At 41.4% G+C, this 25701-nt stretch overlaps 1 protein-coding gene across 1 annotated transcript in view; it reads right to left on the minus strand.

Annotated features, from left to right (window-relative positions):
* Positions 1 to 306: 306 nt before the first annotated feature.
* TMEM154 (transmembrane protein 154) overlaps positions 307 to 25701 on the minus strand; it is a 40306-nt gene continuing 14911 nt past the window's right edge. The window contains exons 2-7 of the mRNA XM_058550201.1: positions 21530 to 21790; positions 21401 to 21439; positions 16167 to 16194; positions 14992 to 15077; positions 13143 to 13200; positions 307 to 2746 (exon numbers count right to left, since the gene is read on the minus strand). Of these exons, the coding sequence (XP_058406184.1) occupies positions 2731 to 2746; positions 13143 to 13200; positions 14992 to 15077; positions 16167 to 16194; positions 21401 to 21439; positions 21530 to 21790 (488 nt within the window). The 3' untranslated portion in view covers positions 307 to 2730. The remainder of the gene's footprint in view (positions 2747 to 13142; positions 13201 to 14991; positions 15078 to 16166; positions 16195 to 21400; positions 21440 to 21529; positions 21791 to 25701) is intronic.

Consider the following 25701-nt stretch of genomic DNA (forward strand, 5'->3'; position numbering starts at 1 on the left):
CCCATCTTCCTCCACTTTATATGGGACGCCGCCACAGCATGGCTTACCAAGCAGTGCGTCGGTGCGCGCCCGGGATCCGAACCAGCGAACCCCGGGCCGCCGCAGCGCAGCGCGCGCACCCAACCGCTTGCGCCACCGGGCCGGCCCCGACAAAGATATTTTTTAAAGCACGCATTTACGTTGTTAGAGCTATGAAGGTGATCAGCAAAAGAATCTGTCACCCCGTGGAGATCAAGGTTGATCCAGGCTGTGTGCTTGTATTTGAATAACAATGACTTTCCCAGAGAAAGGAGTCACATCACTGAGTTAAGATTGATATTTTTACATTTTTATTAAAACAAGTTTCCTGAGGAGTTCAACTAGGCAATGTTGTTAACCTAGTTTGCATAAAATGTACAAAAATGCAATAAAACTTATCCATCTTTAAAATATTCTCAAGTCAGATTTTGCTCTGATTGGCTACACAATTAAGTAAAGTTAAGATTTTTACTAATAATAATCTGAAACAGAAAATTAAGCTTGGGTTTAAAAACAATTCTTCAAATTATCATCAATCTATGATGCCTATTGATTGGACAGTAACAAAAAGATACAGGATGCTAGAATTGACCCTTGACTGTTTTGACCCCATACTAACTTCATATATCTTGCCAGAATAAACTACCTTTTTAAAAAATGCCTTGTCCACTGTGCAATTATAGAAGTTAGTGTATTTTTCAGATATAAACTCAATGATGTGTTGCTGAAGCTTGCTTCTTCTGGTATTTGATTTATTTTAAATACTGAATGAAAATATTTTCATCATATCATAAAATACTGCTTCATCAAAGTGAGATTCCAAGACCCCTTATACTTCTCTAAGCTTCTAAAGTCCATTATTTGATAGGGTTGGATGAAGGCTATAGACCTAAGTGTTCAGCAAACATCTTAGATACCTGGAGAGAGAAAGAAGCAAACTGAGACACTTCTGACAGCGAAAATGTTGATGAGAAACAAACTTAGAGTAACAAATTAGGCAGAAATGATGACTCAGAAAATGGCAATTTTGGCATAAATATCGGAGAGTCACTGTGGACCATAAGTGGAACATGAATACGCAGAACAGCAGTGAAAACAAAAATGCCATATTAGGGTGTGCTAACGAGAATCGGACAGACAAATCTGTTGAAGTTATATACCATGAAGACCGTCTTTTGCCAAAGCTCTCTGCAGTCCCAGGATGGTATAATAGCAGTAGTTAAACACAACTAGATAATTCTATCTTTCATTGCGTGGAAAGACCTCCCTGGCTTGGAACTCTGCCTTTAAAATAATGGACATAGTTCAGAAGGCAAGTGCTTGTTAAAGGGATTCTGAAAGGGAGGAGAGGGGCAGTTTTTGTTATGCATTAAGGCAACCTTTCAAACACAAGACCCCCAAATTCAGCAGCAAATGTTTGGCGAATCTCATCTGCCCTCAGTTTATACATGGGGAATAAAATAAGTAAAGTTTTTATTCTTTGTTTCTTTCCTGGAATAAAATATCAGGTGTCGTTGAAGAGCTCAGAACTCCCAATATGCTAGATTGCTTTAAAGGTCAGAATTAGAAAATTAAGAATTAAATGGAGATTGATTTTACGTGAGTGGGAGTGATAAACAGGCCCTTCTGCATTTTGCACTGTTGCTTCTAGGATGAGGATGTCAACAAATATCACATAGAATGTCATCTCTGACGGAAGGACAATGACCTCCTGGAGCGCTGTGTTGAGAAGGCCTGGAGGCTTGTCCCAGCTGGGCAGGAAAGAATATTGAGTGAGGTGAGTGATGTCTGCCACAGGCACAGATATTTCCTATTCCTATTCTGTTTGTTTCAAACAACTGTGATCTCAGAGACATAGAGGGTGACAGATGACCCCCACCTGCACACACTCCCTCCCCACATATCACATGCAAGGGAGGTGTGGTGAGAACAAGAATGAGCTTTGGGGAAACATGAAAAAGTAGGTGATTTTAGCTGAAAATGAAAACATTTGCACTTTCATTGAGGATTCCCATTTCTCCGAGAAGTTCCCAAGCGTGACTGGATCTGGGCAACTCAGTGTCCACAAGTGATCAAACACCTCTCCTCAGGACTGTGAACTCTCCCACTGTGTCTCCTTGGCAGGCAGAAATGAACTTACCAAGCCCCTGGGATGGTGTATACAGTGAGACACTCGCTTTGTTGGCTGTCTTTTCCATGCCATAACTTGCCTGGAGAAAAGTTCCTGCTTAAGGTAATTGACCTAGCAGAGGACTTGACTAAATCCTAGGAAATTATCCAAAGCTAGTTAGGTAACAAGGTGACCCAGAAGGAAACCATAGATAAGACAGCTTCCTGATTTAAACCCTAAGGAATGAAGCAGAAAGGTAACAAGGACTTAGAGAGTATGGCCAGAGTGAGTCCAGTCAGCTAGAGGTTGGCTGAGAGGTGGGAACACCCGTTGATTAGAGGTGAATACATCATAGGGCTCCTCCACCCTCAGTGATGGATGTCTGCCAGGCCTTTTCCTAGTGCTTCTCAATGGCTCCTTCTTCCAAGTACAGGTGATGCCATCGTTAGGAAGAGTGGGTGTTGGAAGAAACAGCAAAAGATTCTTGGTGTTTGTGTTGATTTAAAATTCATTAAATTTGTATCCTCTTCATCCTCTGTTGGCAGGCCCAGTAGGCTCCCTCTAGGGCCGCTTCTCTTGGAAAACATTAGCACCATTCACTTTTAGGATTCATTGTCACTGTAAAAAACAGAAGAACAGTATATTTCCAAGAAGCCAGCGAGAGCTGGTCACTCCATTATGGAGGTGACTCAAGAGAGCATAAACAGTCAGGAAGCCAACAGTGTCCAGTTTACCATTTCCAAAACAAAGGTCGGTTTGGATTTTATATTTGACCCCTGAGGAGGAAAACCACAAAAGCCAAGAAATAATCCCTAGCTCTTGTTCCAATATCCCTCCGCAGTGCCAACATGGAGAGAACCAGATGGAGTTGGGGGTTTCCCCTTTTAATTAAATCTATCCCATTCTCTATGAATAGATGCCAAATTGCCTTTTTCTTTTTCCTTTAAAAAAAATTTCCATGTGTTGTTTTCCTTCAAGAGTTTCTGGTCTTGGCACGTTTTCAAAAGCCCATTTTGTTCATATCCACAAAGGATCTAGAAGTGCCTTCTCAGTGTCATCTAGAATTCAATCATCAGGCAACCTGAGGTGTGAGTTGACATAAATTATGGACATGGTTTGGACACGACCGGGGTGGCTGGCTAATGGGTGCTTTTGTTTCTAACTTGGCTATCTTTGCCACATATCTAGTTCTGCAGCTTTCTCCCAGTAAGACCATGCCTCCACCCAAGACTCCTGGAAAGCAGGCCACTGGAAGTGACCTCTGTCTCCAAGGAAGTGCCTAACTGATAATAATCAACATGACCTGGTATCTCCTTAGCTCATAGGCGTGTATGATCTGACTCCTACCTCAGTGCGCACCTGCTCTGTGAAATGCCATGTTTCCAAAAGGACTTTGAAGCAACTTATAGATAGATAGATGGATGGATGCATGGATGGACGGACGGACGGACGGACGGACAGACGGACAGACAGACAGACAGATAGATACATAGATCTATCCATGAAAGGGGAAGGGAGACGTGTGTATGTTGTGTGTTTGTGTTTGCGTTGTAAAGTCAGGGGAAGAGGCTATTATAAGGAAGGATGATCAGTGGGAAAGAAGGGGGAAGGTAGATATGAACAAATGGACAATTTCTGTAGCAAGACTAATTTAAAATGGAAACCTGATTGAAAATTAAGACATTTTTATCTGAAGAGTAGATGTAACAACCCACTTTGCTGAAGTCATCCCAAACAACTCAACTGGGCAGGAAGGTTTCATTTCCTGGAAATTGGGTGGTAGTAAGACAATATTTCTAAGATCCAGGACTTCATCTCTACAGAGCATAGTTCTCTGAACTGCATGTTTTTCTTTTGCGGCCTTATCTTGAAATTTCAGCTACTCTAAGCAGAGTATAAGACAAAGCTGAATAGCAATGGGCACAACACCTCTTTTGTCCACAAAACTGATCTGTGTCCAGCAGTTATAACAGAAGTGATTTTTTATATTAATTATTATAAAATCAATCCATATTCATTGTTGGAAAAATAGAAAATATGAATAAACAAAACAAAAATACTAACACTTTCACTATGGTTAACATTTTGGTATTTATTTTTCTAAGCTTTTTTCTATGATAATGATATATATTCTTTTTGTACAAAAATGGGATCATATTATACATATTGTGCTGTAATCTGCTTTTCTCACTCTCATTTACATGCAGACATCTTTCCTTGCTAATAAACATACAGTACCTTTTTAGTTGCTACAGAGCATTGCATCATCTCACTACACCAAAAAAAATTTTTTTTTTGGTGAGGAACATTTGCCCCAAGCTAACATCTGTGCCAATTTGCCTCTATTTTATATGTGGGTCACCGCCACAGCATGGCTTGATGAGTGGTGTAGGTCCAGGCCCGGGATCTGAACCCACAAACCTGGGCTGCCAAAGCTGAGTGCACCGAACTTAGCTACTACTCCCCTGGGCCAGCCACCCCCCTCAAATTTTTTTTTTAGCCATATCCTCACTGTTAAACATTTAGGCTATTTCCAATTTTTAGTTTTTATTTATTATAAAATTGCTACATCTTTGCACACTTCCAATTGTTAATCTTTGCATAAATATCTAGAAAAGGAATTGCTAGGTTAAAATGTATGCCATTTTAAAGCTTGACTACCCTATTGTGAAATTATCCTCCTTCCCTAGAAATTTTGTGCAATTTACCTTCTCCCAACACTTTCCTTTCAGGAAATATCCTTTTCCCCACATCCTCTCCAGTACTGGATATTATTATTTTCATTTTTTATAAATCCAATAGGTGAAAATAGTATCATATTTACCTTTACTTTTTCTTTGACAACTTTTTTTTATTACTAGGAAGAATAAACATTTTTTTCAAAGCTCTGTTGGTAATTTTAATTTCTTCTTTGCTGAATTACTTATTGATATTGTTCACTCATATTTAAAATGGGACAATTAGGGGCCGGCCCCGTGGCTTAGTGGTTAAGTGCGTGCACCACTACTGGTGGCCCAGGTTTGGATCCCGGGCACACACCGACACACTGCTTCTCCGGCCGTGCTGAGGCCGCGTCCCACATACAGCAACTAGAAGGATGTGCAACTATGACATAAAACTATCTGTGGGGGCTTTGAGGAATAAAAAAAGGAGGATTGGCAATAGATGTTAGTTCAGAGCCAGTCTTCCTCAGCAAAAAAAAAGGAGGGGGATTAGCACGGATGTTAGCTCAGGGCTGATCGTCCTAACGAAAAAAAATAAAAAAAATAAAAATAATAAAATAAAATGGGACAATTACATTTTTATTGGTTTGGGAATTAAGAATAATAATTTTTTGTTCATTATATATATTGCAAATATTCTTCCCCAGTTTATCATTTTCCTTCTAATTTTATTTACTGTGTTTTTGAAGTACAGAAAATTTGAGTTTTTAAAGCAGTTAACTCTGTTTCTGATATGGTTTCTGACTGTGTGTCACACTTTCAAATTAGTCTCCACCTTAAAGTTCTAATAATATTGACCTATATTTTTTCTGGATTTTTTTCTTTCTTTTTAATATTGAAACTTATCTGGGGTCTATTTTAATGTAAAATGCGAGGCAGAGTTCTAAAATTTCCCCCTAAATGTTAGTCGGTTGTCCCAAGACTATTTATTGAATAATCCACTTGCTATGAAATGCGACTCTTATAATATATTAAATGTTTACATATACTTGAGGCTGTTTTTGAATATTCTATTCTATTCCATTAATACTTCTTGTTTGGTTCTGAGTGTACATAGTTAATTATTGGAGCATGTTCCCTGCAAATACCCGCTCATCTCACTATTGTTCATCTTCCTTCTTTTTGAATTGTCCTGGCTATTTGTGCCCAGTTATTCTTCCAGATGAAACCTTCATTGGGACCTTTAAGAGACTGGGTTGGGTTGAATCTGAAATGATAATTTTTACGTTGTTGAGTCTTTCATTCAGGAACACAGTATGTCCCTCTCCATTTGTTTAAATCTTTTATGTCCCTCAATTAAAATTTGAACAATTTCTTTTTATATTACCCCATGCATTTTTTGGTGACGTTTATGCCTGAGTATTTCACATCTTGTGTTGCCTCTATGGTAGTACTGATGCTGGTATGTGCTAACAGTGGCTTTTTAGGCCAGTAGATAAAAGCACTCGATCAGATGGCCAGAGCTTGAACGGCTAGAGCCATTCCTTGCTGTGTGACCTTGGGTAAGTTAACCTTTCTTAGTCTAAGTTTTCTTTTCTCATCTCATTTGCAAAACACACATAATAACGCCATGTATCTTATAGGGTTGTTGTAAAGAATAATGAGAAAGTGTAGGTAAAGTACTACCCTACAGGCCGACACACAGACACGTGAATGTACGTTATTCTTATTTTGCAGAGTCTACACTAGCAAATGTTTGTCAGTTAAACGTGAGCTTGAACACTGCTTCAAATATCCAAAGGCTTTAAGAAACCATCTTCCAAAACAAACTTTCCATTTCTGAGGAGGAGATCCTTAAACGTGGTTTGTCTAGGACACTCTACAAGCATTCTGAAGGCTTAACATGGGACACTGTCCACCAACCAGAACTTGTTTACTCAAAGCACCAAAGAGCACAGGAGCTCACGCATGGCGCTTACTGCTACAGCTCTGTGGACGGTGAGCAACGTGACCGGCCCCGCCACACAAGAGACCGTCCCAATGTGGGTACAAGTTGCTTCAGCTGTGGGACATCAGGTCATTCCTTGTGTTGCAACTCTCACATGTGAATTTTCAGCAGTGGTGCGATAGCCATCGGGCCTGATAGTAAGTCAGCAACCTGGGATCTGGCCCACCACCTGAGCCTGGAGGCATTCTCTCTCTCCCGCTCATTCCTTTATTTAGCTAGACGTGTTCCCTGCTGTCTTGGTGGCTATTTATCATCGCTGTGAAATGATCAAATAAGCCCAGACATTTTTAACTCTGGCAAATCCTAGAGTTCCCTGTTAAAAATATCTTGGCAAACTGCCACAGAATTGCAACAAATGGAATAAGCGATCTCGCTTCAAACCTCGATTGCTGCCTCGACGTTAATTCGTACGGTTTCAGTAACTTATCTGTGACAGCGGCATTAGTAATTTTTCTCGGAGTGTTGTATAGATATTTTAAGAATGTGGGACAACTTTCCCAAAGCCCGTATAGTAACAGCCTACAAACTGTAAAACAAATTGATTAAAAAGCATCATCTCATTATTTTTAAGCATTTAACTGGAATGCTACCAGGGAAATATGGACAGATGCAACCCCGACACCGTGTTTCATAACTGCCCCTTTGTTGCAGTCAGGATCAGATAAGCCATCTCTGTTCTCCTGACCAGTTTATCTTGTAAGAAGCCCTCTTTATGACCACAGCTAATGTTCCCTATCTCCAAAGATGGCAATAAACCTACACTAAACCTTTCTTGAGTCATGAAGCTCTCTAACTTGGTTTTTGGGGAGTGCAGAGTTCAGTTTACCATAAAGTCACGTAACAATTAGATCACGCTCCCTCTCTCTTCATCAATATAACGTCCCTCTCCTTCCCGAAAGAGGCCTGGCCTGGGTGGATTATGCAGGTCACGCATCTGGCTAATATCAGAGCCAGGCCTAGAATTAGTCCAAGACACATAGATCATGCCCACAGTGTAGACATAATCTGGGCCACTATTCAAGCAATGCTGTGGTTTATTAAATTTAGTACATCTTCCTTCACCCACCACACACACGCGCGCGCGTGCACACACACACACCTGCATTTTAAAAATGTTATTTCAGGTTATCTTCTGAAGGATTATAAACTGTTACTTTGTATCCTCAAAATACTTAGCTCAGATTTGAGGGAAACCACTTGGCACTTAACACTTGTTGACTTTTTAATGACTTTTAAATGACTTAGAGAGGAAAAGAGGAAAGAAATTCATAAACAAAGAAAATAATTGGAAGTGGCCATGGAGATTGACTTGCGTGGAGAGGCCAGAATGGTTCACACAAAACTGTTGTTTTCTTACAATTAAGGGTTCAGTCTTGTCAATGACTGCACTAGATGATGGACACATCATGCATCAAATACTTTCATATATTGGCCTCGAGGTGGCTGCCTTTCTTGCTTCTAATAATCTCTAATTGGACTTTTAATTTATGGAATATCCCTTTTATTTTAACTAATTAATAAAAGAAAATGAGAAATGCAGTTTTAAAAGAAACTCTTCTCTAGTTTGAGCTTCATCACAAATTTGCTGTGTGAACTCGGACAAATCACTTAACCTCTCTGAGTTCCAAGTTTATGCAGATTATTTCATTTTAACTGATTGTCTTGGCATGATGTAGACAATGCCAGGCATATATTAGGTGCTTAATAGATATATTTTGAAAAACAACATCGACAATTGTACTTTCTCCAACAAAACACAAAGAGAGGGGCCAGCCCGGTAGTGTAGTGGTTAAGTTTGAGTGCTTTGCTTTGGGGGCCTGGAGTTCACAGGTTCGGATCCTGGGCACAGACCTATGCACAGTTAATCAAGCCCTGCTGTGGTGGCATCCCACATATAAAGTAGAGGAAGATGGGCACAGATGTTAGCCCAGGGCCAATCTTCCTCAGCAAAAAGAGGAGGATTGGCAACAAATGCTAGCTCAGGGCTAATCTTCCCCACCAAAAAAAAAAAAAAAGACAAAGAGAAGAGAGAAACAGGAAGAAATTCACAGAATTCTCTATTAAAATAACCTAGATTTTCCTGAGAAATACTGAAGTGATCTATTTTTATGTCATTGAGCTTAGGCATGAATCATAGAATAAACAATAGAATTATCACACAATTAGAACAGGTCTACTGTTACTTACCCTCTCTGACTTAATTTCCTAGGTAAGAGCATCTAGGCATCTGGCATATAGAACACACTATATAAATGTCTTATTGTTTTTATTAGGGTACTTTCAACATTATAAATCCACTTGCATGTAACCAAATCTAATTCTTTCTCTAATCTTTCCCAATGCTGTTACTCAATGTAAAATCCTCACTGTGGCCAACAGGCATAAAGGGAAAGAAGATGGGCACACGGCTAATATCTGCAATTCCTTTTCTGTGGTTATTCATTGAAGCTTGCAGAGACCAACACCAAGCTTTCAGGAAACCGTCTAACTATAAAGGCCTGAGGAAGAAGGAAGAGGCTGGCTGGATTCTAAGCATCATAATAAAAGGGACTCTATCTTTCTTGCTTTTACCACTATCTAGTGGAAGGTGCTGTGTGGGTAGGAGGAGACAAGAAGGGAGTGCATTCTTTACAGAGAACTAAAACAATAATAAGACCAACTCAATGGATCTGTGTTTTGCTATCACCATGCGCTGACAACGCTTAACAACGTCAGTGATGAAACTCTCTTCAACTCTAGGGCAGAGCCCTCCCACCGCCCTGCCCCACCCCTTGGACGCTATTCCACTGACACTATTCCCAGTGCCTCTTACAATGCCTGGCACATAACAGGGATGAATTATAGGGGAAAATGCTAAGGTGGGAAATAAGAAAATAGAACTCCTCTTCCTCCACAATTTCTTTGTTGTCTTTTCCTTTTCCTTTGAAGTTTTTGCACACAATGTGGTGCATTAAGGGTAGGATGCTGACCAGATCAACAGCTTTTTCTCAGAAGCATGGAGAACTTTATGTGTAATGGAGGTTCTATGTCAGGGTGTCTTTCTAGCATCAAGAAGGGCTGAATTCTGTAAATGGATTCCAGAAACCTTAGTTTAGCAAGAGGATGGAGAAGTGTTTTCCACTAAGTTCCATCTTCAGCAACTGTTACATACTTTCTTTAGAGTCAACTGTACCTTAAATGGTAGAGGAAGGATGACTCACAGAAGTAAAACCCAATGGGGAACTTTGAGGATAATGACGTGTCAAAGCAGGTTCATTGATTCTATCAAATGGACCACTCCAGTGGGGAATGTCAATAGTGGCGGAGGCTGTGCACATGTTGGGGCAAGGGGTATAGGGGAACTCTGTACTTCCTGCTCAGTTTTTCTGTGAACCTAAAACTGCTCAAAAATATAAAGTCTTTTAAAAAAAGGCCAATTAGGGAGTGGGGGAGAGGGGAGAGAACTATTGCCAGAGCATAAAAGAATTGGTTCCATGCAAAAAAGAATTGGTTTCATTTGCATGGTGCTTTAAAACTTACAAAATGGTTTTATTCTCTCTCATGATCCTGTGAAACTAGAAGGACAGGTGTCATTATTTCCATTTTTCAAGATGAGGAAACTGAAACTCAGAGTTAAAGTGACCTGTCTTAATATAAAGAACAAATGAGCATCCAACTCAGGTCTTAAAACTAGTCTTCTGATCCTAAGTGCAATGACCAATGTACTCTCCACCTATATCTCTAAAGATTCACAAGCTTTTAGAAAAAAAAATCTTATTTCTATCCTGGATTAGATATGCAAAGTAAAAATTTCACCAATTATCAATGTAATTAAAAGAACAGGAGAAAGAAATGTAAATGAATCATGACAGAAAAGAAAGATTACCCCAACTATAAGATTATCCAAACTCTTTACCCTTTCAAAAGCTCCAGACTGCTAAGAGGACTATTCTGAAATCACCAACATTAATAGGCCTATCCTGGTAATGGAGAGGAATTGGAAGTCTCCAGGCCATTCCTTGGAGATCAAACAAATTCCTGATTTCTCAGGATTGGTGAGGTCCAAAAAGAAGTCACCGGAGAAACCAGGGGCAAAAAACAATGCTCCACCCACCAACATAGATGTTCCTGGGCCTTAGGACACGGCTCATTAGCCCAAAAGCAGTGAGTTTCTGTGTATCAGTTTTAACCTATTAATAATAATAATAATAGCCAATACTTATTGAGAGTTTGTTTTGTGCCAGGCTTTGTTCTAAGTGCTTTGTACTTTTCTAAGATTTTAGTGAATAAAAGTTAACTTTGCTTTGCAATATTGTAATACTCCTTGAAGTAATCAGAAAATGCCTGTGTGCTGGCTGCACAGAGAGGGAAAGAGGTGAAACCCTGACAGTTGTCCTGTGAATTAAAGCTAGATACTAGTTCTGGAACAACAGAGGAACATAGACATTCCCTTTAAAAACAATAATTTAGCATAATGTAGTTCTCCAAATAGGTTAAGGCTTTTTGCCTTACAGGCAGAAATGAGCTGAGATTTTTCAAAGACCAACCCTTCAATGTTCCAAAAATACGATTTTTAAGAAGCTTCTCGTACACTTCAGCACCACATAATTCTCTAACATTAAGTTTCTTCTATGTTGCCAACAATTTCAAGAAACAAGAGGCAGGTATATAAAAACCAATGACATTTTGCAACATTTGAGGGTGCCCATCACATATACAGTAATAAGACATTTGTAGAGTTTTCGTGGTGATCTGAGCCCCATACTGGACATATGCAGTGGCTCTTTTTTTTTTTTTTTTTGGTGAGGAAGATTGGCCCCTGAGCTAACATCCATTGCCACTCTTCCTCTTTTTGCTGAGGAAGATCAGTGCTGAGCTAATATCTGTGCCCATCCTCCTCTATTCTGTGTGTGAGATGCCACCACAGCATGGCCCCACGAGCGGTGCGTCGGGGTGCACCCAGGATCCGGACCTGCGAACCGCAGGCCGCCGCGGGAGTGGAACCCACGAACTTAACCGGTACACCAGCGGCCGGCCGCTGCAGTGGCTCATTTTTAGGTGAGGTAAAAACGTGGGGAAAATATGCCTTTGTAATGTCTTTTGTAATACTCTCCCTAGCGTTTCTTTTCTTTCATCTGCTTGTTAATATCTGGAATCTCATTTAAATAAGATAGACTCTTTTCTGAACCAGTAATGAATCTTAACATGCAAATATCTGGAGAGAACGATGACTGAAATCTACAGTACGGCGTAGACTTCCCCATCAGAGCTGAGGCTGCCTCAGTAAGATTGCTGTGGCGTGATGTGGGGAGAGATGTAGGATGGCGACTTTAGGTAAGGTGTAGGTGGAGGATGAAGGAGGGCCTGGAAGACAAACATCTGCTGCCCCAGTGACTGTCTAATAACCAGTCTTTCCCTGCAATGCTTTCGTCCCAGGGACCTGCCCAATGACAAGTGGCCGCACTCCGGCGGTATTTAAGATGATTGACACAGGACCTCCGGTTAACATGGAGGGAGAGACGGCTGTGGGATTTATCCTGCTCTGAAAGTTTATTCTGTTTGTTCTGACAGAAGTGTTATATCTTAGTCACGGGCTCAAGTTCTCTGCTCGCTGGTCACCTCTGAGTCACCCCTGCCAACAACTCGGTGCCCCCAAAATCACAGCGGTGCTCTGTGCAGCAAGTCCCCAACTTGCTGAATCATCAGTCCTATTTCCTGTGAGCACTTCCCACGTCCTGACCAAACAATTCTCTGATTTTGTGAGGTCATGTCTGTCCTCACAAAAGACAACATAATTGAAATGAGATCGTGGAGTCCTACACTACACCCAAGCCCAGACGGCACTAAAATTTTCTATCAAGCAGAGCCACCTAGTGGTAGAACAGAATATGGTTTCCAAAATTCTCATTTAATTCCTCTCATATAACAATCTAATCCAGGTGGGGTTTTGTTTTGTTTTGTTTTTTTATGTTTACTTCACTCCCTTTTGTTTACTGTTACCCCATTTGAGACCGTCGCCTCCATCTGTTTTCTTTACCAAATATCTATTCTTCCAGGGTAAACAAACCTACAGTTTGTTATGATCAGAAAGTTTTATGACTAAAACAGAAGCCAACTCAACAGTGTCTTTAGAAGAAAAAAAATGTCAATACTAATTTATTTCTAAAAATAAAGAGCCACTAAGATATTTACTTGGTAGCTTTCTATTTTCCATAACTGACACTGCCTTTTCTCCACACTACGCACATATGCACCCATGTAAATTGTCACATAAAATTACAGAGAAGGCCATCAAAAGTGCTCTGCTGTGGTCTCCAGACCCCTCCCCCCCAAGCATATAATCTGTGGTGGAAATTGGAAGTACCTTGGGCTGTGGTTTGATTCCTTTTCTTCCTTTAAAGTAGGTAAACCTTCATAGTCGGCTAGGACAGAATAAAAGCAAACTCAGTGTTAATCACTGAAATTCTATTTTCTATCCACAAAACTCATACAGTTGAGTATCGCATTTCCCTGATCTGTGTGGTTTTGCAGAAATGGCCTCACCAGGGAGTTCCAGAGGTTAAAAGATTAATGATGGCACAACACTTGAAATGGAAAAAGCGCTAATGGTACAAATTTAAGACTTCCAGGTGCCTCTGGCCCTGGTGGAAAGGGCACCATTCATCACTGCTTGGTTATTCCGTCCGTGAAGGACCCCACTGTTGTTCCAAAAGCTAGAATCTGCGTGTTTCAAGATAGACACTGGAATAAAATCGCTTCATCTGAGGTCCCGATGTGTCTGCAGAATGACCTCAGTCACAATGCACGATCAAAGAGAAGCAGGTAAAGTGGGGAGCAACTAACCTTCTTAAGAGTCTTCAGAGTTCTCTCCTGTTACACCACTGTTATTTTTAAGGGGAAAAAAAATCCATTGGATCTATCACCTATGTGTTGAACAACTCTCTGCTCTTGTTGTCCCATAGAAATGCCTTTTTCCAGTTTTCTGGGTTTCGTGAGTATAATAGGATCATGATCTTGTGTTAAATTATCTCAGGCACAAAAGGAAACACACCAAAATATTAAGAGAGGTTGTCTTTGGATGGTGGAATTTTTTTTCTTCTTTCTACTTTTTTTTGCCTTTTCCAAATTCTACTGTGTATGTTTATAAACTAAAAACAACAAAATGAAACTACTTTAAGGATTATCTCAGTGACCCACTGCTATCCTCAAATGCTTTACAGAGCCATTCTTCCCTCAATATTAGACTACAAAAAGCTGTTAAACGTTGTTGTTATAAGTTGGTTGAGTGAATCTTTTGGAAAGCTCATCTTGAGAAGCCTTTGGAACAATAATTCTAATAACAAATCTCTGGATTTGAGAACTCCATTGTAAATTGTTGAATCTGACAGACCCCAGGGTACTTTTTTAAAAGATAAATGTTAAAAATACAAATGATATGAAAATATAAATAGTGCGTTTTATTAATTTAATCAGAGCATTAAAATAATGTATTGATTTTTTAAAGGAATTAAAAAGAAAAAACAGCTGTCATCATTTTAAGTCCAAATATTGATTTAATGAAAAGTAAGAAACATATACTACAATTACTGCCAGATATCAATTGGAAATTAAGTTATATGGGGATATTATATTACTATCTATATTAGTATGTCCAATAGAACTTTCTACATTGATGGAAATGTTCTGGATTTGTGTTGTACAACATAGTAGCCACTGAGCACTCAAAATGTGGCTAGATTGACTGACGAGCTAAATTTTAAATTTTATTTAGCTATTTAAAATTTAATTTAAATAGGCACATATGGCTAGTGTCTTAGACAGCACCGATCTATGTAAACTCTATTTGATTAAAGTTTTATATCCCTATACAGATTAAAATCATAGATCTCTAAATTTTATAATATGAAAGGTAATGCCAGATACTTTTTCCAGATCATTTGGTCTCAGAGATTTCCTTGCTGGAAGAAAGACCATTTTCTTCTTGAAAAAGACCATTTGAAAAACTTGTACGAAAATAAAAACAAGTGGCAACAACTGAGGCAATAATTAAACCGACTATTTAAGGATGGTCAGATGCACATTCTGCACGTACCAGATCTAATGTGGGTCGGCCTCACACTGTCACCCTCCAAGATTTATGGGGTATCTATAAAACTGTTGCCACTTTCTCTTATAAGAGAGGACAGAGAAATCAACTTCAGGGTACCACATACCATTTCTATTCATGCTGTTCATCCATTTATCAAGCTCTTCCATTTCTATTTCCATAACAGAGGGTGTGTCTTCCTCAAATATAGGGCTAGAGAGAGAGAGAGCAAAAAAGCTTGTTGAAAAAAAAAAAAAGGTATGGTGTGCTGAGTTTCATGTGAGGAGAGCCTAGAATGTGGCCTCTGAAGAAGACGAACCTGATTCAGTGTCTGACACCCCAGGGTAGCCTGGGGGATTGCACTATGCAAGCGTGCCAAGCTTTAATAGGAAGAAAGACCAAAACTAGAACAAACCGTCTATCACTGATAGAAACATGGAAGGCGCAAAGCCCCGTGCGCGGGCTGAAAGGGAACACAGGAGCCTCTGCTATCTGAAGGCACAGTCGAGCCGGCAAGGCTTCCACCGTGGCGCTCCTCGAGGGAGTTGCCACATTTAGCATTTTCGCCTTGCTTAATTTCACTTCCCTTTCTTTGGGGTTTTTGATCAGCGCCCCAGGTCCAAAGGCCACTGTCAACAGGCTAATTTCATCACCTCTCCCGTCAATACCCAGACTTTTCTGTCTTGGAGAAATGGAGCCATTGCTTTCTGAAATCCACTGCCCTCACTTGCGAGGGCTCAGAGCGCACAGTTATCGGAAAGAAGCCCCCGGTTAGTGTAGATGGGGTTGGGGGAGGGGGACCACCAGCTCTGAATGGCCGGGCGGGCGTTACACCTTGCAGAGGAAGCGAGCCAAGTGTCTAAATGAGTAAGGCTGCAGGGCGGTGGGGGTGCGGGGGACAGCGCCCCAGAACACCCCTCTGGGTGGAATCTTTTCTCTAGGACTCTCCTCTAACACCAGCGAAAGTAGCTTCCCTGGTGATACAATTTTTAACCAGAATAAACGAACCGATGTCCTTGCAATACACCCAGGGGCAGAATATTTACTATGCATGTGGAATTGGTAGCAGTCAGAAAAAAATTCTTTTCTGAACAGAGAACCCTATCCTCAGGTTCCCCTCCACCCCCTAACCATTCTCCCCTCTCTAGACTGAGGTTTGGGGATTCAAATCCGGGAGGCCGTCTCCTGGGGCGCGGCCTATTAGAACAGGAACTCTTGAAAAGGCAGGCGGCTCTCTGATCTGCTCCCCTCCCTCACTAGCTTTGTCCACACTGAGCTGGATTGGGGGCAGTGGAAACTTACACTTTCACGTTTTCACTTCCAAGTTCATCTAAAAGAGAATAGATATGAAGGTCATGTTAGATTTGTTCGCAACAACTTGTCATTTCATCAACACCTGAAATCTCCTTTACAAGGAGAAGAAATGACTGGCAGTAAATCACGTTTTTAAGGGAGCAATAATTAACCCCTAAGTCAAACGAGTGCAGATCGCCATATTGAAATGAGATCCCAATCCGAATGAACTCTGTTTTCTTTAGATATAATGGTGCTCTGAGAGCGCTCACTTCAGATCAGATGTTCCTCTCTTTATTTTATCCACACGAAGAGGAGAACAGTGGAGAGCGGAAGAAAGGAAGGATCATACAAGAGGGCTTCCTCCTTGGCCCCCAGCCCCAAAATGTCCCAGTTCAAAACATTGCTGTTTCATCTCCTGTGACACACTGTGCCACTGTCCCCGTGTCTCGGAGGAGGATGTGGGGTACTCTATCAAGGGCTCCCCTTGGAACTCTCCTGTCACCCTGCTCTTTGCATGGCCGAATCCCTCACATCCTTCTGTTCTCAGCTCACGCTCTTTCCTGGGGGAGGCCTCTCCACCTCCTCTCTGTGAAGTAGGGCCTGTCTTTCCTATTGTTCTCCAGTTCAGCACCTTGCTTGCTCCTTCATAGCGTTTGCCACGATTTGTCAGTGATGAATTCATCTGTTTAATTCTTTTGTCTGTCTCTCCCACTAGACCATAGCTCCAAAAGGGCAGGGATCACATCTGTCCTGTTCCTCCATCCACCTCCCATCCAGCTAGCACAGTAAACACCCAGTCAATATTTATGGAATAAATGATTAGGTCTTAATCTGGATTGTCCAGTCCTGGGGTTAAATTCAATCCCAATGTTTTGGACTTAGCATGGTCATAATAATGAAACTTCCAACAAGTCTGCTTTTCCTTGCTGTTGGTTGAGGTGAGAATCAGTTAACAGTTTGCAGAATGGCTCTAATGCAGATCAGGCTCCAAATGAACACGTGGCAAGAACAGAGCCCAGTGCCCCAGCTCAAGCTCTGTTTTGTTTGGCAGGGGGACCAACGCACCCAGAGAAATGAGGCAATGATGTCACATGAGTGCATAGCATAGGCCCACTGTGCCTTTTATGATGTGAAAAACATTGAGAAGCAAACCACTTTGTCCACCGAATAGTCAGCTGTTCCTGATCCTTGGCACTCAGAGGCCTCCTTTTGCCTGGCCTGCAGAAATGCGGATCCCCAGTGAGGGAACACAACCAGCAGGCACCTAGAACTGAGCTCCTGGCAGCCGGGAGCCACTGTAATTTCCTGTGGGTTGGCAAGCTTTAATGCCATTGCTAATCCAGGAAAGCTGGGCACAGATTAAGTTTCATGCCATCACTGCTTACCTTCGAGGGGCTGTAGGTTATGTTCTCCTGCCCCCCAGTAGGAATCTGAAGCTTCCTGCAGATGCCTGACTCGTCAGACACTTAGATTGGGGAAAGGGGGGTGTATTCATCTTATATTTTATATATATACATTTTTCATCTAATTCTCATTCTCATACAGGCTATTTCCTTAAGGGATTTTACTATAAATAAAGCCCCTATACAACTGAACTTCCCCTACAGGTGACCCATAAACATCCCCCTGTTTTGTCACTCCCTCTGCTCTTCTCTGCTTAATAAACCCCCACAAATTTCTCGGAGAGCAAGCGGCCCCACAGCCCCACTGTTGAGGGCATGGATTTATCTTTATAATCTGGGTGCCCACAGGCTTTGCAGTGAGCAAAAGCTAGCCCTGCATGCAAATGACAGAAAAGTTAAAAAACCCATTACAAAAGTGCTCCCGATCCACCAAATGTGAAGCTCCTGTAATCAGTATTCAAACAGAGCAAAAAGCCTTCTGTGGCCTCGTCTCCCCTGCTTGACAGCCATTACCCCTGCCCTGGCCACCATGGCAACAGAAAAACATCTGGGAGAGCACGCCAGAGCAGAGCATTAAGCCAGGAGGGAGACCAATTACTCGTCCTCAGCAGTCAGGCCCTGCCCGCTCCACTCCACCTGGCTTATATCTCTTTATTAATAGCCACCTACTCCCTTGCAACTGGGAGGCAAATGTAGCTCTTACATAGCCCCCCACCCCCACTTGATTCCATTTTCCTCCTACAGTCCTTCCATTTCATATCCTCCTACCCACCTTGTCCTCCTCCACCAGTTCCTACATTACACCCACTTAGCCCCACAATGCCGCCCTTCCAGCTACTGTCCTCTGTGCACTTGGTGGGATTGCTGAGGTGGTGGGGGGATGGGGCAGGAGCCCAGCAGGAGACAGGTTTGCATATCTTGTTTCCAGGCTGAACAGTGAGTGAGAGAGTCTCTTTCTAGAGATTTACTGAGCAGAGCCAGGTGTCATGTAGCCACAGCCTGTTTAAAGTGAGGGTTGACTGCCAGCTGCTTTCGCTGCAGCTCTTTCAGAGAGACACAGCATATCAAGACACTTAATAAACATTAAATAATGACAACTGCAAACTTCATGCCTGGAGGTTGAGGAAGAATGACAGTTGAACATCAAGTTGCTACACAGTGCTTTCCTTTTCCTGGATGTGAAACCGACAGGCCCAAAGAAAAAAGGTAATTTTCAATCAGATGAAGCGTTCTTTCAAAAGATGTTGGCCAAGTCCTCCCCAGTTGTGGAATTTAAAGACTTATTTCCTGATGTAGAAGAATTTTCATGTGGGGAAAGAAACAACGCATCTATCCCTAACTTTCTGAGGGGATATCACCCATGCCCTCCCACAAAACACTCCTTTGGGAAATTTCCAGGCAAAATACTGGTCTGACTTAGTCTGAGTTTTATTTTTCCTGGGAAAAAAATCTATTTAAGCCAAATTTTGTTAATTTAAATATTCTCCTTTTATGGACTTGCATTATAATGTTAGATATGAATGCACTTCAGGTTGTTCATCTTTTAGCATTGTTTGCCTGAAGAGAGATTCATCTGGTAAGCAGTTAATGATCTGTATCTGTATTAAAGGAGTGGCTAGTAAAAGAAAATATTCAAATAAAGCTCTTTATCAAAAACTTCTGTAATAAGCAATTGTTTTGAAATTCTAAGTTTTCTGTGTTACAGTGAAGTATATTTAAACTAAAAACAATGTGCCAATTTGTGTTAATGTGCAAATTTTTTAGTTCTGAGAATAGGTGTTCTTTACAAAAAAGTTCTAATGTTCTTTCATTAACTCATTCATTCAACAAACATTTATTGAGTGGCTAACATATGTCTTGGGCCAGGTGCTATGTTAGGTAAAAGGGATACTGATGATAAGCTGACAGAATATGCCAGGTACTATTTTTTCTCAGTGCTTCACATGGATGAATCCATTTCATTCTCACAACTCTATGAGATAGGTATTGAATTTGCCCATTTTACAGATGAGGAAACTGAACCAGAGAGGTCATAGAGCTAGGAAGTGCAAAAGCCTACTAGGTGGCATGGTTCCAGAGTCTGTGCTCTCAACGTCAATGCCACACTGTTAAACAAGATAAATAAGACAAGTTCTTGGTTCTCTTGGACCTTAAAGAGAACATAGCCTAGTAAGAAAGAAAGACCAAAAAAGGGCAAGTCACCAACTTAAAGCCAATGTAAATGCTGTGCACAATAAGTGTGACCAGAGTCTATGAGAGCACAGAAGAGGAGGTGATTAATTTTGCCTAGGGAGTGATTACTCAAGGCTTCATAAAAACTTTAGAAGTGGGGCATTGAAGAATAGGGTGGCAGTTTGCCAAGCAGACAAGAAGGAAATTTCGGACAGAAGAAATAGCATCAACCAGGCGTGGAGGCATCACGGAAGTGCCATGTTCCAGGAAGAGCAAAAACGTCAAGCCCGGCTACAGTGTAGGATGCGTGGGCCACATCTGAGAATGAGGCCAGTTCTCGCTTATGAATGGCTTTTGAACTTTGAGATTCTCACGATAAAGTTCAATGAAAAGCCCCTTTCTGGATTTTGAGCCTAAGAGCATGACCGTTTGACTGGACACCTCCAACCTCCCTCCAACTCCATGACTCCATTAGGTAAGACCAGCTGTGTGCTATGGTTTAGGGGGGAAATTCTTACTTTCTCTACTTTAAAAAAATTGGGGTCTAATCAGCTCTGTTTGCTTTTTCTTTTTCTTTGGCTTACAAAGGAACTCCCACGTGACCACTGCAATTAGGTCACCCTGAAATTTCAAGCCATGGAGAAACATGTGTATGTCCTATTTCTTTGTAATCTATTTTATCTCCTCCCCTGCCTTGAGAGGAGATAACACTTCAGTGCTTCTTTCCTGGCTCACATTTTCTGTAGCTGCTGGCATAATGGAGAATGACCATTTACAGCTCCTGCTGAGAGCTGAAAGGTTCTCCTGGTATAAGGACAGTGAGCAAGGCCCCAGGCCAAGGGCATGATCTCAAAGCCAGAGTTGCCCTGTTAGTGGGTGTGAGGGACACAGAGTGAGTTTTGTATGCACTTATGAATATGTATCTTATTAGAGAAATTCTTTTCCCTTGAGTGATTTTTGGAATGACCAAAGTCTTCAACTTAAAAATCTAGTTGGAGTCATTTTTACCAGCACAAGACAAAAGTACCTAAGTCTGGTTTGGACCTAGCACTACCCTGATTGGAACTGAATACTCTCAAAGTGTATCTCTGACCTAGGGAATCTTCTATTAGGTTGGTTTCAGATTGATGATAGTAATCTTTAAGCAATTAGGAATTTGATTATAAAAGTTAGCATAGCTTTATGGGAATAAGAATAATGCTTCACTCAGGACTTTTCAAGATCAAATTAGGACGTGGCGTAGGGGAGAAAACAATACCTGTGACAAAAACATAGATGCAAGAATCCTCTTCTCATGGAGATGGCCCCAAGGTTTTCAGCCTTCCCATTCCTAACCCCAGGATGACCCACTGCTTCATGAGCCTTCCTCTTTTCTCCAGCAGTAGGGAAATGTCACATTGACCTATTGGCCAAGATTATATAGGGGCTTCTTCTGGATTAGGCACAGAGATGGCAGCTGTGTATTTTAAATTTCAATTTAGGCTGAAAACATTCTTTTTTTAAAAAAGAAAGGAATTTGGCATTTTTAAACTCTGGAAAACTTCATTGAAATATGTCATTCATCACTTACTATTTTATGTAGTCCTTGTTGCTTAACTTTAAAACCTCTCAGTTCCTTCTCCTACCCTGTCCCCAAATCCAGGCGGGTATTAGTATAATACTTACATGTCTGTAGGGCACTCTGAGATCCTTGGCTAGAAGGCTCTGTGTAGAAGCAAAAAGTATTTTGTTTTATTGATTGTTCATTAATACATGGAGCAATTGTCTGGAAATAGGAACACACAAAATATTTACCTTGTTTAGTTCTTTTTCTTCTATAGTATGTTACAAGGATTATCACTAATAAAAATAGGAGGGCCAATAATATGATTGGGATCAACACCATTAGTATAAACTCTAACTGATTTTCATCCTCATCCATGTGGGTAGAACTCGTATTTGTAATTAACGTTTCTGTGGTCACTGCAGCAAATGTGCTTAGAATAGTAGTCTCTTCATCTGTTCTTTCCACTTCCTGGGGCATATCTGCTGACTGTTCCAGATCGTCAAGATCACCTGTGGGAACACACGAAATTGAGATTGCCAGGGAGACGAAGCTAGTATGTTATGTTTTCAATGATTTTTAAATTTATCCTACATGCATCCAGGGATAAACTTGATCCACCGTGTTTGGTCTTCCAGTTCAGTGTGACACAGAGTATTGATTGAACATAAATGGGGCTCAAGCTGGGAGTATATTGAACATGGAATCAGAGGCCAGAGACAAACTTCCCGCAAATGTAAGCAGTTGAGCCTTGACCAGATACGTTAGACACGCTTAAGCAAAGGGCATCGAGAAGCTTTGTCGTGTCAAATGTGATATTCCAGGACACCTCCTGTAGGGCATCATATTTTAATAACATTTCTGAATAAATCTAAATTCACATTTATGGAAAGTTAAGTAATTGCCACATGACACTTTTAGATGTAAAGGAATGCACTGTGTCCTAATTTTTGATAAAAAGTTACCTATCAATGGAGAAAAATTCTTTGAAATTGGGGTGATTGCTTAGATTTCAGTGTCAGGTCTCACATTCTGCAAAGAACTGAGTCTGAGATTAGCTGACAGAACTCTTCCTGGATTCTAAATAAAAATACAATGTGTATCTCATTTTTAAAGTGAAATTCTCAAGATGAAGTTTCCTGAGAGACCAGGGAAACTGTATCAATATTCAAATTTATTTAATAAAATGCATCTTTAGAACTTTCCCTATTAATAAGCTATAGGCAAGTTTACTCTGTTTGAATTTCAGATTGTGTTGAAAAACCATCCTGTGGCTCATCACAGGGTGGGGAAGGTTTATGAGCTTGATGATTATTTGAAAAATCTTTCCTCACCTGGCTGTGCAGTGATCATGGTAAGGTGAGCTGAAGGTTTTGTCCCATCATGGTATAATACTGCCTACCATTCAGATGGGGCCCACTGAGGAAAAGAGCATACGAGTTTAGGCTACAGAAAACATATCAAATGAGATCATTTATGTGAAAGTTCTTTCTGAGGTGAAAGGTGCGATGCAAACAGAGAAGTTGCTGCTTTAACCATGCCCTGTTACTACAGGTCAGGCCACCACTCCACAGAATGACCCAACTGGCCACTGCAGGGCCAACTCAATACCTTCGCTATCTGCATGACTCTATGACAATGGATTCCTCCGATTTGATTTATAAAAATATTCATTTGAGCACGGTATAATTATTTTGGTTATATAGATAAACATTTCAGTGTCCCCCAAGACCAGGAATTCACTTGATAATCACATTGGTAAATGTCACCCCAAGCCATCAGAATCAGTTACAAACTGCAGAGTATAACTAACTGATGTTCCTCACGTGCATATACCAAAAGCAGGAATTGAAAACATATCTGCCATTTATTGACCTCTGCCTTCTGGGTTAAGTGACTTTGTCTTCTATTTATGTCTTTGAAATAAGGTAAGTCAATAATGTATTCACACATACGTTAAATGCTTTGAGATGTCATGAATCACCCCGGATCAGGAAAAGCTATTTGTCACCAGGACAGTCTCCTCATTAATGTCATCCTGTGTGCAGAACTATTGGGACCAAACAGCGTTCTTCACTGATGACCCAGGCCAGTGATGACTGGAGATATGTGGTGGGTGTACAGGGTGAGGGATGGGCGGTGGCTCACATCCACGTGCAGTTGGAGGTAGTGACCCTATTCCTTGAGGTCGGTACTTGTGGACCTTCCCTAGCACCCAGACCTCCCTTATATTTCTTTTGCTTACTTCTACTGCTGTCGGAGCTGCTGCTGCTATTTCAGGTTAACATTTATAGAGAATTACTAAGAGCCAAGTTCTGTGCTCTGCCTTTTACCCAGATGATCTCATTTTGTCCTCACCATTTTTTCAGATAGAAACTGGGGCAAAGAGGTTATACAACTTGCCCACGATCACAGAGCTATCATGGAGGAGTGAGGGTTTGAACCCAGAAGGGCCGATGGCAGAACCTGAGCTTTGAACCTCACTCGATATTTTCCTTCCAATCAGGCAGGAATGTAATATCATGAAGTGGTGAACAAGAGAGGGAACGGCATGTTCTCACCCCTCAGCCTGTAAGGAGGGGGCTTCCCGGCACAAAGGGGAAGGGAGGGGAACGGTTCCCAGAAACCTGGCTCTGCAGGGGCTCCCACTCAGCTCCTCAGGCCAGACATGCTGTGGGCAAAGCAGCCCAGCACGACAGCATCTTGTCAGCGCCTCTCCAAGGAAGGCGAACCCAGTTCCCAGTAAAACACTTAGCGCTCTGAGTCACCACTTGACCCGTGGCCCCAGAAGAAGAGAAAATAGGAAAGGAAATAAGCTAGCAAGAATAATGAGGGCGTTTCAACAACCGTGAGTAAAAGAGAAATGGAAAGAAGCACACCAGATGGTCCTGAGTTGTGTACATTTATTTTTCAGCATGAGAGACAATGCTGGTCACAGGTGGCCCTTAGTGGCATTTCTGCCACTAAAAGGCCAGAAGTTCTCTCCACAATATCCCTCACACACACCGTAACGTATGTTTTCCGTGTTAAGCATCATTTACTCTCTCAAATTCTCTAGTGACTATTTCAATAAATGAGAATCAAGGGTTCTGTCTCTGTGTGTTTTATTTTTCTTTACCCTGCAAGCCTTCATCTCCAGACACTCCTATGACAACCTTCCTCATAGCCCTCCCTGCCCCCACCAACTCCATCATACCCTCAAAATAATAAATAACAGTAACTGGCATTTATCAAATGCTTAGTATGTGCTAGGTGCTGGGACAAACATGCAGAATGTAATCTAATCTTCAAGACGATTTTATTGTTCCCATTTTACAGATGAAGAAATTGAGTCTTCAATGTCTCACCCTGGGGTACAACCCAGTCATTTATGTTGTAAATTCTACTGATATGTAGGGTTTTGAAGCTGCGTTCCCTCGAGCAGAGGTGCCAAATGACAGCGAGGGTTCTAGTCATAGCTCTATCACTTAGTAGTTTGGGAATTTGGACAAATTATTTACCCCTTAGTGATTTAATGTTCTGATCTGTACAACTAAGAAGCGATCCTCAAGCTCCCATCTGTTTCCACATCTCTGTGTTGATTCTAAAGCATTTATCTTGTTTTTAAACAAAATTTTTGAATAGGTACTATCCACATGGGACTAAACTCGAGAAGGACATTTCACCACCACCCTTTTCCCCAGGACTTAGTTTCCCTCCCCAGAGTTAACCACTGTTTCTGCTGCCTTCCAGAGAAATCTATGCATATACAAATATAAGTATCATTTCCTGTTTTCTTTTATTAACACAAATGGTAGCAAATTTTATATACTGTTCGGCTCTTTGCTTTTTTTACTTAAAATTTGATCTTGAAGATTATTCCATGTCTGTGTATAGAAAGCTGTCTTTTCCTCTTATCATTTGGAAGTATCATAACCCATTCTTATTGATGGAGATTTAGCTTATTTCTTTTGTATTTCTGACGATGTTGCTATAAATACCAGTGCATCCTCTGGTGTGCACATATGCAGGCATCTCCTGCAGTGGATCACAAGGGTGGGGAGAGTGAGGGCCCTAGAGGGTGTGGGTGCAGAGGAAGGGGGGACAGTACCAGGCCATTCCTGGTGGTCTGCCCGCATGACCTCTCCAAGACAACTCAAGCCCAGTCCTCACACAGTGAGAAGTGGCAGAAACTAAGTCAAGGAAGGGCAGGGTATGCAGGGGGTCTGTGATGGGGAAGGGGGGAAGTTGAAAACATTGGAGATCAGCCTCAAGAGTTTGTGCCAGGAACATCAAATGTCATCCAACGGGGAGATGGAAAACTGGGGTGGGCCATAGAATCAAATCAGTAACCAGGAGGGGGTCACCAAGGGGACAGAGGTGAGAGTTAGGAAGAAAATCAGAGGTGGACAAAACCAAGGTGGAAACCAGAGAGGAGCCAGAG

The sequence above is a fragment of the Diceros bicornis genome, chromosome 11 (assembly GCF_020826845.1).
Source record: "Diceros bicornis minor isolate mBicDic1 chromosome 11, mDicBic1.mat.cur, whole genome shotgun sequence".
Lineage (NCBI taxonomy): Eukaryota > Metazoa > Chordata > Mammalia > Perissodactyla > Rhinocerotidae > Diceros > Diceros bicornis.